The 14281-nt window shown below is 38.1% G+C and overlaps 1 protein-coding gene across 23 annotated transcripts in view; it reads right to left on the reverse strand.

Annotated features, from left to right (window-relative positions):
- Positions 1-14281, reverse strand: part of LPP (LIM domain containing preferred translocation partner in lipoma) — a 724989-nt gene that overhangs the window by 162781 nt on the left and 547927 nt on the right. For all 23 annotated transcript variants that reach the window (XM_074030779.1, XM_074030782.1, XM_065539344.2 and 20 more), the window contains one exon: positions 10970-11096. In XM_074030779.1, coding sequence (XP_073886880.1) covers positions 10970-11096 — 127 coding nt within the window. The remainder of the gene's footprint in view (positions 1-10969; positions 11097-14281) is intronic.

The raw sequence follows: 14281 nt of genomic DNA on the forward strand, positions 1-14281 counted from the left end.
ACTGGGTGGTGGTTCACAGTCTTTAAGAGGCCTACTTTAAATGGACAATCTTTCAGGACAGGTTGCTATGGACAACTCAAGTAAACATAAGAAAAGTATGTTTCTTTCAACGTGATGCCTTGTAGATCCAATCCAATTAGATTAGAACAGAAGAAAATTGTGGTGGTATGAAATGGTACTGGGAACCAGGATGAAACCTACAGTTGGGGAAAATGTGATCTAGTACTTAAAAAATAAAATCTTAACCAGGTACTCTCTTCATGGACCAGTTGAACCTTTAAATTTCACAGAAGATACATACAAAAGAGATCAAGCCCAAATGTACTAATCCAATTTAAATTTAAGTTCAATAAATGTAGCAGCCATGTCTTACTCTAGTTTATATATTCTCCAGTGCCCTTAAGTGATTAAAAAAAAGGAATGAGAAAATCTGAGTTATATTCTGTGGCTCTGTCACTAATAAATTTGTGACCCTAAGAATCTCACTCATTTTCATCATCTCTAAAAATGAAGAGGTTTTCCTAGATAGTGTCTTCAGATTCCCTCCAGCTCTAACATTTTATGATTTTATAAGGTGCTAAATAAATACATTTTAAATTAATGAAGTATTTCCTCCCTGTAGCTTACTATATACCATGTCCTGTCACAGAAATGTAAATGTCTGCTCACAGTTTTCATTTATTAGTTCATACATTCATTAACACCTATTAAACATCTCTGATGTGCCAGGCATTATTCTAGGAATGCTAGAAACACAACAGTGAACTAAACGTAAATTGTTGCTCTCATGCAGACTTACCTCTAGTGCAGAAAACAGATGAAAAATATTACAAGTAAATTGGATAAAGACACTGAGATAAAAGATATTGGGAATCTCTTTTGTTCTTTTATATAAGAAAACTTTGGTTCTTTTGTATTTGAAAAATACATACACATAATTCCTAAAAAGTTACTTTATTTTATTCTTTTTAAGGGCAATGTGTTCTTACGTTTGAATCAGGTGGATCTAAGGTCTGAGATTACAAAAGTAGCAGGCCTGACCTACATCTGCGCCTTTGTAAATAGCCCTGCCATTCCTCTTCATGCCATCAGAGACTGTCTATTACTCAGAAAGAAAATTTTGACCATAGAATTCAAAACACACCTAGTTGCATGGCTTTGGATGAGTCATTTGGGATTCAGTTTTCTAGAAAAATGAAGGATTTTCCTAGATAGTTTCTAAGATCACATTCTTCTTTACTCTAAGTCTGGGATTCCAAGTCAATGCTTAAAAACACACTAGCCAGGCCGGGTGCAGTGGCTCATACCTGCAATCCTAGCACTTTTGGGAGGCCACGGCAGGAGGATCACCTGAGGTCGGGAATTTGAGATCAGCCTGATCAACATGGAGAAACCCCGTTTCTACTGAAAATACAAAAATAATTAGCCTGGCATGGTGGTGCATGCCTGTAATCCCAGCTACCTGAGAGGCTGAGGCAGGAAAATTGCTTGAACTTGGGAGGCAGAGTTTGCGGTGCACCGAGATCGCTCCATTGCACTCCAGCCTGGGCAATAAGAGCAAAACTCCAACTCAAAAACCAACCAACAAACATAAAACACTAGTCAAATTAATAAAAAATTAACGTATGCTAAGATGGAACACATAAAATGCTCAGGATTATTATTTATTTAGTGCTGTAAACATATACTACTCTGAACAAACATTACCAGAAGTCACTACCACAAAAGAAAATATATCTAATGTGCCTCATTAACTAGAAAACATTGTATTCCCACAACTCAAAGATACCCTAAACAAAAAGTTAGAGAGAAACAAAACCAAGAAACCCATTTCCCGCCCCCCCTACCCCCATCAATACAACCTTCTCTCTAAGCCACTTATTGTCTAATTTTTCTTTGTGGTTTTGGGGTTTTTCATTAATTAGGTCACTTATCTGTGAAAACGAGACCCACTAAAGGCAGCTGCCCACCTGGAGTCATTTCCCAGTTTGTAATTGATAGGAGCACTTTGGAAACCATTTTCTTGTCACATAATAATACAAACAATGAAATACAAATTACTTTACACCTCTCAGCTGAGATCCTCTAAGCACTTTACAAAGTAATCACATCGTTCCTTATATAGATTAAAAAGCTAAAACATGAAGTATGTTAACTCATCTATCTTATGGTCCATGACCAGTTCAGCAACATGGTGTTAACAGCACAATGGGGTGAAAAGCGAAAAGAATTTAAAGTCAATAGCCTGCGCCCCAGTGCAATTCTGCTACTCACCTGTTTTATGACTTGTGAGGGTAGTGGAGAGCCCTGGGGAGTGGGGAGTCCCCTAATCACTGAAATCTTTCATTTCTTCATATTCCAAATGGAAACAAACACACTGTCTATTTTGTAGGACTGCCGTCTTGCTCAAGTGATATAAGAAGTAGAAAAGTGCTTTAAACAGCATTATATAAGTGTTAGTTGAAATCATGTAATAATAATGATAATCTAGGGGTAGACCTAGAAGCTGGATGCAAGACGTTAACTTCCAAACAAGTTTAGATGCCTAAGTCACAAAATGTCAGAATTGGACAGCACTTGTGAAATCTAATCTGATCATCCATCAGCTACTTGAGTTCCTATTACTATTTTCATCAACAAGGGATTATTAGATTCTGACCTAGAATTTTAGGAAGACTTTCTTCTGTCTCTTAAGAAAGTGATTTCATCATGCTGAATGGGAACTGGCTAGACTCCCCTCACTTGCCTTTGTTGCTAATTTTTGAATCACAGATATTAAGTCAAATTCCTTTTCCACATGATAGTCTTTCAACAGCAATCAGGGCTCTAGGTTTTCCTTTCTCTGTACCTTCAACTGCACCTCAAATCATGTTTTCTAATTTCCTAAGCATCTTAGTTAAGTCCTCTGGACAAGCTCACTTAACAACTGGTCCCACTAGTGCAGAAAGAAAATGGACCATCTCCCCATTGTTTTGTTTGTTCTGTTTCTATTCAGGAACATTCACTGGCCCTCCATTTTCATCTTAATTGAGAAGACACCAAGGCACCAAATACAATGAGCTGGCATTACCAATAAAGTGATTGATCATAGCACTTTATTCATGTTCACGCCTTTCTTCTCTCAAGGCTTAGCATGTGCTAGGTCCCTGCCGCCTCATGCCTTCTACTTTTGTCTAGCTGTCCTTTGAAAAATGAAAGTCTAGTTCCACTGGAACAAACTTCTGGCTTTCTGAAAAAACTCTCAACAACTCCTACTAATGATACTCAGAGATGAACAAAAAGTTTCCTTAGATAAATGCTAAGTTCTGAGAAGAGAATTTACCTAGCGCTGCTCTGAAGGATTCTTCAAATAGCTCACTCAATAATTTTAAGGCTCACATACTTCTGTTTTTTTTTTTAAAGAAGGAATAAGACGATATCATATAAACATGTCAAGATAATTACAGTTCTAGGCTTAAAAATATACTGTCAGATATTTCCAGTCCACCCTTAGATGCATTACAACATCCATTTCCAGAGATACTGTCTTCCAATAGTGTTATCTTCAGCCTTAAGGGCTGCTCAGCCAGAATATTATTATTTGGAGAAAATTATGGCATAGTCACAGACATACATGTATGAAAAGCTTCATATACACAGATGCTTTCTCTTACAAAATGAATGAAAGCACAAAACTTAGAGGCTCCGGGTGTATTACTTAAGGCTGTGGGTGTATCACCCAACACGGAAAAGTCTTGGACAATTTCAAACAGATGTCTCAAGGTTATCTGGAGACAAACTCAACTTTACTTTTCTTCAGCTGCCTGAAACTATGTGAAAAAACAAACTTTAAAGCTGGCAACTAGCCCTGTAGATATCCCAATTTTCTGAGAATAATACCTTTCTCTCCTATTCATTTTAATACTCAATTAAAATTTTTCCATTTTCTATTATAAACTCTGAATTTACTCTAAATTATAATAATTTATAGTTATTTCATCACCCCGTGTTCCTTTTTTTTTTTTTTTTTTTTTTTTTTTTGAGACGGAGTCTCGCTCTGTTGCCAGGCTGGAGTGCACTGGCACAATCTTGGCTCACTGTAACCTCTGCCTCCTGGGTTCAAGCGATTTTCCTGCTTCAGCTTCCTGAGTAACTGGGACTACAGGTGCGTGCCACCATGCCCAGGTAATTTTTGTATTTTTAGTAGAGACGGGGTTTCACCATGTTGCCCAGGATGGTCTTGATTCTTGACCTTGTGATCCGCCCACCTCAGTCTCTCAAAGTGCTGGGATTACAGGCATAAGCCACTGTGCCTGGCCACCCCTTGTTCTTTTTAAGCATCTATCACTAGAACTGAGAGCCTCCTTTAATATCAACGTATTTTTCTAGTTGTCCAGGAAAAAATGTGCTCTAAAATGCAAGCACTTGAACTAAGGCTTCCTGTAGATAAGCTGGGCTAAACACCCACTGTCAGGTTTATTGAATTGGGTAAGAATTTTCTCCTACCTCCAACTTTCTACTATGTTTCCTCCCTTTCCTCTACCAGGTAGTGTTTAGAGGCCCACTCAACGACACCATTGTTAATGGAAAGACACATGACCATGGTAAGGAAATCTGTTATACACAAAACTTAAGTCCAAGTAGATGGCAAATGCCCACAGTATAGAGACTGTATCTTTCCTTTAGAGATATAGACTCATCCAACTTTCATCATGGTTCAACACCTGTGGCATTTACCTAATACTGTAATGCAACAGTCACAAGTTTTAATGAACATGGACAAAAGAAGGCATGGAAACACTAAAACTATCACCTTTTCAGAAGAAATCATTAAAAAGAAAAAGAAAAAAACCAGCTGAGACAGTTAAGGGTTTCTGCTTATTATATTTTACAAAAACCTGACTCGAGAAAACAAGAACTGTGGCTATTAGTGATGTGCCTTCTCCCAAGGTCAAGAGAAGAACTACAGACTGTAAAACGGCTGATAGGGAGGTATTAGGTAGACTGTCTTCCTAATGTATGTACCTCAGCCATGTCACAGCAGTTAATTCCAGACGTTAAAGATAGTTGAAACATATTAGTGACATTGAAGTCCAGATTACAAACATATGATCTTGGGCAGAAGCAGTCCCTCTGTCTCTCACTTGAAGATCATAACTTCATAAGGAAAAGTTATGAAATGGGAGAGAAACAGCCAATTACTGACAATCAGCAGGAAAAGCATATATATACCTTTCTGTAATGGTAATGTATCATAATAGACATGAGATCAGAAGAGTGAGGCCACATTCCGAAATTATTAGCTATGTGACCTTGAACAACTCATTGAGCCTCTCTGAATCTCTATTTCCCCATCTAAAAAATGAAATGAAGACATCATTGCCAGATCTGCCAGTCACGTTGTGGCTGCGACTTGCTTTTTTAAACATATGGAGCTCTAGGTAAATATCAGCTTTCATCATCACTGCCACAATTGTCCTCATCTCACCAGCAATAGGAGGTGTGTATGTCTGGTAAAAAATAAGAAAAACAAAATAAAAAATAATGGGAAATTTCAAAGACCTACTGTAGTCATTAAAACAGGGAAGTTGAGAAGGTACAGAAATATCAATCTCTCTATCCATTCAACGAGGAATTCTTAAGGTAATTCATTTGTGACAGGCTTCAGTACATTTTTAGAGGAGGGGAGTCCTTGTAGTTGTTGTGGTTATAGCAGCTCTAGCTGTTTTAACCTGAGGTGATTCTGCCTCCCCCCACAACATTTATCTCTATCTCTGTTTGTCTACATCTATCAATTATCCCTCTCTCTCTCTATTTCTGTCACTCTATCACTATTTCAAAATAAATTTTAGACATAATCACACCTCACCCTATACTTCAACAAATAGCTCATAAAAATAAGATTTTCCTACATAAGCACAATGCCATTAATATCATCAGGAAATTAACACTGATGTATTATCTAACATATCATTCATATTCAAATTTCTCTAAGTTTGCCACCAATCCTTTGTAGCTTTTTTTTTTCATCCAGAATTCAGTCAAGACACATGCTTTGCATTTGAATGGCATGTCTCTTCAATTTCCTTTAATCTAGAATAGTGTTTTGTAACACTGACAGTGTTGCAGAATTCAGGACAGGTGTCTTGAAGCGTGTCCCATCATCTGCATTTTTTATTTCCTAACGGTTGGATAGAGCTGAAATATTTTAGCAAGACTACTGCCTAGATGATGCTGTGGACTTCCTACATTCAGTTGGCACATGCCAGTCTGTCCCATTATTGAGCATGTTAAATTTCATTCCTTGGTTTAAGACAGCTTCCAGGAGACCTCTCCATTATAAAAGTTCCTTTTCTCCTTTATACTTAAGTCATCTGTGAGGTGATCTTCCGGTACCTCTCCCAATACTTTGAAGCATACGATAATTATAATTCAACATAAACAAAACTGTTAAGAGTGATGAGGGGCTCCGTAAAGAAACAATGACTATAATAACACATTCATGAATCATTCCACTTATGGAAAAAAAAAAAAGTGTCTTGGAAGCAAAGCAACAGGACCACAAAGGAACCTACTCTGTTGACATCGTTTATGTACATTTTGTTCACTCTCACTCCCAAGTGCAGCTTGCAGTCTAGCAGGAGATCTACAACATGAAAGCACTTAATTACCTTCAGTAAATCAGCTACGGTTTCAATAAAAATTCCAGCACTAAATAGGCAAAGTAGTAAAGAAAGAGTAGGTGATGGGGTTTTGGCAGGGCTGAAAGGATAGTCCTGCAAAAAAGAGAAGTTATTTAAGGGAAGTGCTTGGCAATGCTATTTTCAGTCCAGAATAGGCCAAAGGTAAAACTCTGACAGAAAGCAAGAGAGGATTTTATCTATGGCTCTCAGGTCAGGCCCTGCTGATGCAAACACACTGCTATGTATTCCTTCTGCTCATCTTCAGGCAGACTTATGGACCCTCACGTAGCAGCTCAGTCACACCCAACACAGTGCTGATATCTGCACTGAAATCCTTGACATCTGTGACTCTCTTGTCCTTTCTAGGAACCCACGAGCCCATGAGGGCAGAGCCTCTGCATTTCGGTGGTCCCTAACACCCAGCACAGTAGCAGGCACAGAGAAGGTGCTTGAGAAATGTTTAAAGCACGGAACAATAAAGGACAGTTCTTTTCACGAGTCCTTTGCCTCTTGATTTCATCTTGCCAGTAAGAGGTGCACCCTGGCTCTGGAGCCCATGTTTTTAACCACTATCCATAGAGCAGTTCCCATGGCCTGTGATCTCAATGTGCAAGGGCTCATTATAGACAATACGGTTCTTAGCCTTTAGCCAGGCATTGAAAGCCTTCCCTAGATTGGTCCTAACCTACTACTTGAAACTTATTTCCCAATATTTGCTACTTCTCTCCATGGTTTTATTCCCTGTTATGTCAAAATTCCCCTAATGAGAAATGACTTCACTTCTCTACTATCTTCCTACTTCCAAATCTCAATTAGCACAATTTTAGAGACTTACTCAAAGGCTAACTATTCCATAAACACTTTTCCATTCCTCTCTCTTGATTTTCTCTTTCCTTTTCCTGAATTCTCAAAGAGCACTTGGTGAACCTTGATTAAGTCACTTGTCACTTTCTGTCTTGTGCTTATAACATCATAACCCTGCACACATATCCTATTAGACTACAAGAATCTCAAAGGTAAGATCCCCATCTACCCCCCCACCACCTAGCAGAGCAGCCTGAATATTATCATAGGCACTTTTATTTTCTACATAACGTAAATTTTCTTTAAATAATCCTGGCCTCAACTTATATTTTGTTAATTCTGTGTACTTAGAAGAGAATGCTCATCTCTTATTTCCCATCTGTCCAAAGCTAATCTCCACCACAAACACTCTTCTAAATATGTAGCCTGGGTAGCTTTCCCTGTCTTTTACAGTGTGGTGTTTAAATGTACAGATCTGGATTCGAATTCAGTTCTGCAATATATTAGGAACTGTTGACATTAGGCAAATTAATATTTCTGTGCCTTAATTTCAAAATCTGAAAATGATAATAGTATCTACTTCACAGGGTTATGTTTTCCTATAAGAGTGAAATGAGTTAATTCCTATAACATAAATAAAATATAGTGCTGCCATATCATAAGCACTTAATAAAGGATAGTCATTTTTCCAAATTCTCAAATGCTTATTAATCCCCATTTGGCAATGATTATTTACCAATTGGTGACATACGTTCTATTGTTGCTAGGAACTTAAATTTAAATTGAGCATAATGGATTTTTAATGAGCATATCTTATTGTCTTAAATAAACTATAAGCCCCAAGAGCATGGGAGAATCTTGAGTATTGAGCGTATTCTACATGCCAAGAACTTGGCTAAGTGCTTTGTATAAATATTTCATTCATTTCTCAAAACAACAGTATAAGCTAGTTATTATTCCCATATGAAGGCTTACAGGGAATAATATTTGTTCAAGTTTTCTAAGCTACTAAGTAGTAGAGCTTGGACAGTTCTTGAAGGGAAAGGTAATAATTTATATCTGTTTCCCAGAGTGTTCAATATATATTCACTCATGCAATTACCATCTATGTTCAGTTTTTTTGTGTGTCTATATACTTTGTTGCTATGATATTTGAAGCATATATACTTAGTAAGTCAGCTTTTCCTTTTTAATAGGGTCTAAATATAGAGACCTTATTTTTCACTTTTAAAAAGTGTATCTTAGACCCCATTATAAACCCTCCTCACATGGCAATGACAAGAGCATTAATAAACTTTTAGTGTACTTTGATGTAACTAGAAACCTTCGTGGATTTTCTATGTTTTGTTTTACTGTTCTCCATGCATTGTTGTTAATCTCCATCAATTTATATTTAGCTTTATTGTTATACTTTAGATTAAGAATGTTTGTACAGTGAACTTATTACTGCTGAAAGAAATGCTAGAGAACATTTGCCCTAACCGTTGAGATACTCAGGTGGGAAATGGGGCTCAGGCAGACGGGTGACATGCCAGCATTGCTTGGCCAGTGAGGGACATAGAAGAGACCACAACCAGGTGTTTCATTCCCACTCTTTGTGCTCTTTTAGCTAAGCTAAACTGTCACCCAAGTACAAATAAAAGCCAGGGTTTTCATATCCTAATACCTCCTACTTCATCTACTGTGTGTTTTTGGACGGGTGTGGTCAGTTTACTTGTCATTACATATTCCCATATAGGAGCAAAAAAGACATGAAAATAGGAAATATTTGAAGAAGCAAAAATCCTGTGCAATGTCCCCGTCTTTGTGCCTTTACTAATACTGTTCCCCAAATGTCCTTTTTCTATTTGTCCTTAAAGCAGCGCCACTCAAAAAGTGGTCCATGGATGGGTGTCTAAGAAATGCTTATCACTCTGGATGAGATAAATACAGGAACAAAGAATGAATATTTAGAAACTGGTACAACAATTTAAAAGAGTAATCCATTAACAGTTAACTCTAATAATGATACAATTCCATCTTCCATTTTATTTTGCGTCTTTTATTTCCCTAGTAATTAATTTTAACTGACTCTACAAAAATACTGGTCTCTAACAGATTGGGAGGAAAATGGTTTTCTACCACAGAAAATGTGAAAGGCACTGGTTTAAAGGGCTCAGATTCAAGTGCTACCAATTCTTTACCAAAGTATTTCTGCTCCTAATAAATATAACTTTTAAAACTTATGGCTGAGTTCGGTGGCTCACGCCTGTAATCCCAGCACTTTGGGAGGCTGAGGCGGGTGGATCACCTGAGATCAGGAGTTCAAGACCAGGCCTGGCCAACATGGTGAAACCTCATCTCTACTAAAAATACAAAAACTAGCCAGTTGTGGTGGTGGGCACCTGTAATCCCAGCTACTTGGGAGGCTGAGGCAGGAGAATCGCTTAAAACCTGGAGGTGGAGGTCACAGTGAGCCAAGATCATGCCAGTGTACTGGGTGACAGAGGAAGGGTGACAGATCAGCCTGGGTGACAGAGCAAGACTCTGTCTCAAAAATAAAATAAAATAAAATAAAATAAAAATAAAATAAAACTTGCAACAATTGACCTAAGCCTTCTCATGTCTTTTATCACTTTCTACCTAGACTAGTAATTATTTGTATGCTTGTCTTACCTCTTTCTGAACAATTTTAACCTCACTGAGGACAGGTTATATGTCCACAGAACCTCACAATTGGCATACAATTCATAAATTTGCATTATATTCATGGACTGGAAGGATTAACCATTCACAGTTATTCCCAAGTTTGAAGAGGGGAAAATTAAAACTACAAAGAAAACATCATTTCTTAAACTGAGACACAAAAAAAGATTAAGAGTACAATCTGGAAATTGTATATTAGACAATATCCAATTCCACATTTTTTTACTTGAATCTTTAGACTAGTGAGAAATGGGAACATACATGGAAATCCTATTTCTGCCTAATGGGAAGCTAATTCGTTGTCAAAAAATAAGTCGTCATCTTATTTTTTTTTTTTAATTAAAAAAAAAAAAAAAAACGGGGTCTCACTCTGTTGTCCAGGCTGGAGTGCAGTGGCGCAATCACAGCTCACTGCAGCCTCGACCTCCCAGGCTCAGGTGATTCTCCAGCATCAGCCTTCTGAGTAGCTGGGGCTACAGGCACATGCCACCACACTCAGCTAATTTTTGTATTTTTAGTGGAGACAGAGTTTCCCCATGTTGCCTAGGCTGGTAAAAAGTAAGTCTCAACAATAAAATTTGTATCTAAAGAAACTCTAAGGACCACTGAAAGTTTAATATAAGCTAAGCAGACATCACATTTATGGCAGTCTTGCAAATGCAAATCCTACAATTACTTAGTTGTGTTGGGATGTGTATCAACTCCCATGCATCTGGACTCAAATACTTTCCCAGTGGAGCTGATAATAGTTCCAGTTACTAAGTAAGGAAATCAGAGCAAGATAGTTACTTCGGAAGTCCACTCTAGGCCCCACTCACCAAAGTATTCGTCAGCAGGTGGATTTTGCATGTCATACAGCATCTTTTTGGTCAGGTGCTCAAGCTCATCCTCTGGGCGTAAAGAAGGGGGAACTGATGAAGGCCCCAGTTGCCCTGTATGTCCACCCTGAAAGGCAGAAAGCACAGAGTCCTTTAATTGCCACCTAGACCATCAACCAAGGCAGTCAGCCTAAACAAGTAGTGATTGCACTGGAGAGGAAAAAGTACTGGACGTGGCTGTCGGGAGACCTGGGTTTTAGAATTAGTTTTATCACTTATTCAGTGGCTAACCTTGGACACATCTCTTTACTCACTTGCCTTATCTAGATGAGTCATCCATCAGGCTTTAGAAATCCATGTTTACGATAGGAAGAATCGAGTTTGTTCAACAATTGCTAAGTGACCACTGTGTGCTGTTATACATTTATGAGAAAAACAAATTGGGTCTTTCTTTCTTATGAACCTTACAGTCAAGTGAGAGATACAGGCACATTAATAATTAAAGAAAAACAGCTGCAGAAAGAGCACAACAAGGGCATGAGCGGGGACCTCTCGCATAGCCCGCGATGGGCTTCCTGAAGAGAGGGAGCACAGCAGGCTAGGCCTTATTCAGCTAAAAGGGAGAAAACACACAGCTAGAATTTTCTCACACTCAGGTGAAAAAAGTCAAGCAACATAAAGAGCTTCTGGAAGTGGTGTACTTCTGGACCACATATAAACTTTGAGATAGGAAATGAGATAAATCTTATCAAGTACAGGAGTCCAGAAAGCGAACATTTTGGTTCTAGTTCTTTTGTTCCAGTTAAGGAAGTTGAGTAATTTCATTTTTCCAGCACTGCAAACAGCCAGATTTCAAATAGTGATGAAAAGTCAGTAGCATTGACACTGGGTTGGTGTTGAAATAGGTGGGCGAGAGCTAAGCTATGAAGATGCAAAGACATACAGCGCGAAATGATGGACTTTGGGGCCTGGGTGCAGCCAGGTTGGGCAGGGGGTGAGGGATAAAAGACTCCATATAAAATGTATAGTCTTTTATCCCTCATCCCCTGTACCCAAATGGGACATACAGAGCCACTGGGCCTTTGTCCATTCCATCCATGTGGGTACAGTGTACACTGCTTGGGTGATGGGTGCACTAAAATTTCAGAATTCACCACTATAGAACTCATCCATGTAACCAAAACTCACATGTACCCCAAAAAATACTGAAATAAAAAATAATAATTAAAAAATAAATAGGTAGGTGAACCAGAATTATAGCAATGTAAGAGAATCAAATATCAATTGAGAGAGTACTTGAGATCACCAATGAAGAATAAAAAGTGTGTAAGAAAGGAATAAAGGCCATATGCTAGATTTAAAGTAGCTTTGTGCTACATGATTAAAAGAGAATTTATTACATTTTCCATTGCCTATAAATTTGACCATTTCTAGTACCTCACCCCAACATTCTTAATAAAAGTGTTATAAAAACAGAAACGCTATTATTAAAATTTAGAACTGATGATGATGTCCGCCATGGGGAATGGGCAGACATGTGGGTTGGGAATGCTTTTGCCTTGATATTTATGCATTCTTAAAATAGTTGGCCAAAAGGTTCTCTTTTCAGAATGTTTACAAGAGTAAGTTCAACAAAACTGAAAGCTACACATTCATTCTCCTATTATCTTCACTATACCAAATGGGCTCTTGGATGTGAAAATCCTATAAAATACAAATCCCTGAACCCGTTATCATTCCCAACATTTACTTCAACAACTCCAAGACGGGTATTAATCATTTGTATGACATCTAAAGCATTAAATGTCTTCTAAACATAGTCGAGAAGGTTGATTGGTACCTATCTAAAATAATTTTCACTTTTTTGGTTTCCCAAAATGTACAGATATTTGAAGTACAGATATGCAGAAGGCCGAAAAGGCCAAAAATATTTTATGTTGGTCACTAACCTTAGCCTGAGATTTTATTGCATTGTTGAACAATTTGGATTAGAGATGAGACAGTGATGAGTAAACTATGGCATATGCTCAGGTTACAGACAAAAAAATTGAGTTGCTTTCCTGGATCTGAAGAACCATTATTCTAATCTCCTCTTTGTGAGACAGGGAAACTCAGACCCCCCCAAAAATTAGGGAGGGCTAGTTTGGTAAAGTCAGGACAAGAGTTCATCCTTGACTGACTTATTTATTAACAAACATTAAAGTTTAAACCTAGGACCTCCTCTGAACTGTAAACATTACCTGTCATATGAGTTTGGTATGAGGGTTAGAGGAGCTACTGAATTATTCAGTTGTTCTTTTGTTTATTGTTTTGTCCATTCATTCTTACAAGGTTTATTTTGTGTACCTTCTGTGAGAACCCAGGAGGGACATCAAGATATATTACACACAACCTTTGTTTTTGAGAGTTTTGCAGTCTAGTGGGGGTGAGAAACATCCACAAACGATTAATTATAAAAAGCACAGGTTGGGCGCAGTGGCTCACATCTGCAATCCCAGCACTTTGGGAAGCCAAGGCTGCCAGATCACTTAAGGCCAGAAGTTCGAGGCCAGCCTGGCCAAAACTGTGAAACCCCGTATCTACTACAAATACAAAAATTAGCCAGGTGTGATAACGCACGCCTGTAATCCCAGCTACTCGGGAGGCCGGGGCAAGAAAATCACTTGAACCCGGGGGGTGAAGTTTGAGCCAAGATCGTGCCACTGCACTCCAGCGATGGTGACAGAGGGAGATTCTATTTCTATATATATATAGCATAGTATATTAATAGGTGTCTGCATAAACATGAACATTGGACGAATGGTTGCCAGTATTGTTAAAATTGCATATATGTGACTTGCTTCCAGGACAATTGCACAGAAGTACTCATACAAGTGGATAAAGTTAAATGATGAAGGCTGGTCACAGGAGCCATATTTGAGAGGAGTAACAAGGACTAACAAGGTAAACTAACCAGCAAAATAATCATCTAAATAGACAATGATAGACATATACATTGTAAATCTACGTAACAAGCCTGTAAAGATGAACAACACGTTTCGCAAACAACAAATCCAACTGCAGAATAGGATAGAGTAACTACAGTTTATTTACAGAACTATATAAAGACCAGGTACCAAAATGTTAAAGGAGATTCTTTCTGGCAGGTGGAATCTTAGGGGACTTTCACTTTCTACATTTGTTTCTTTATTGTACAGCATGTAGTTCTACTTTTGTAATCCATGAATATCAATTTTTTAAAGCATGATGACTTCAAGTGATAAAGATATGCTGGACATGACTCACTGTCCTGGAGCTTCCAACCCAGGCCAA

Source organism: Macaca fascicularis, chromosome 2 (genome assembly GCF_037993035.2).
Source record: "Macaca fascicularis isolate 582-1 chromosome 2, T2T-MFA8v1.1".
Lineage (NCBI taxonomy): Eukaryota > Metazoa > Chordata > Mammalia > Primates > Cercopithecidae > Macaca > Macaca fascicularis.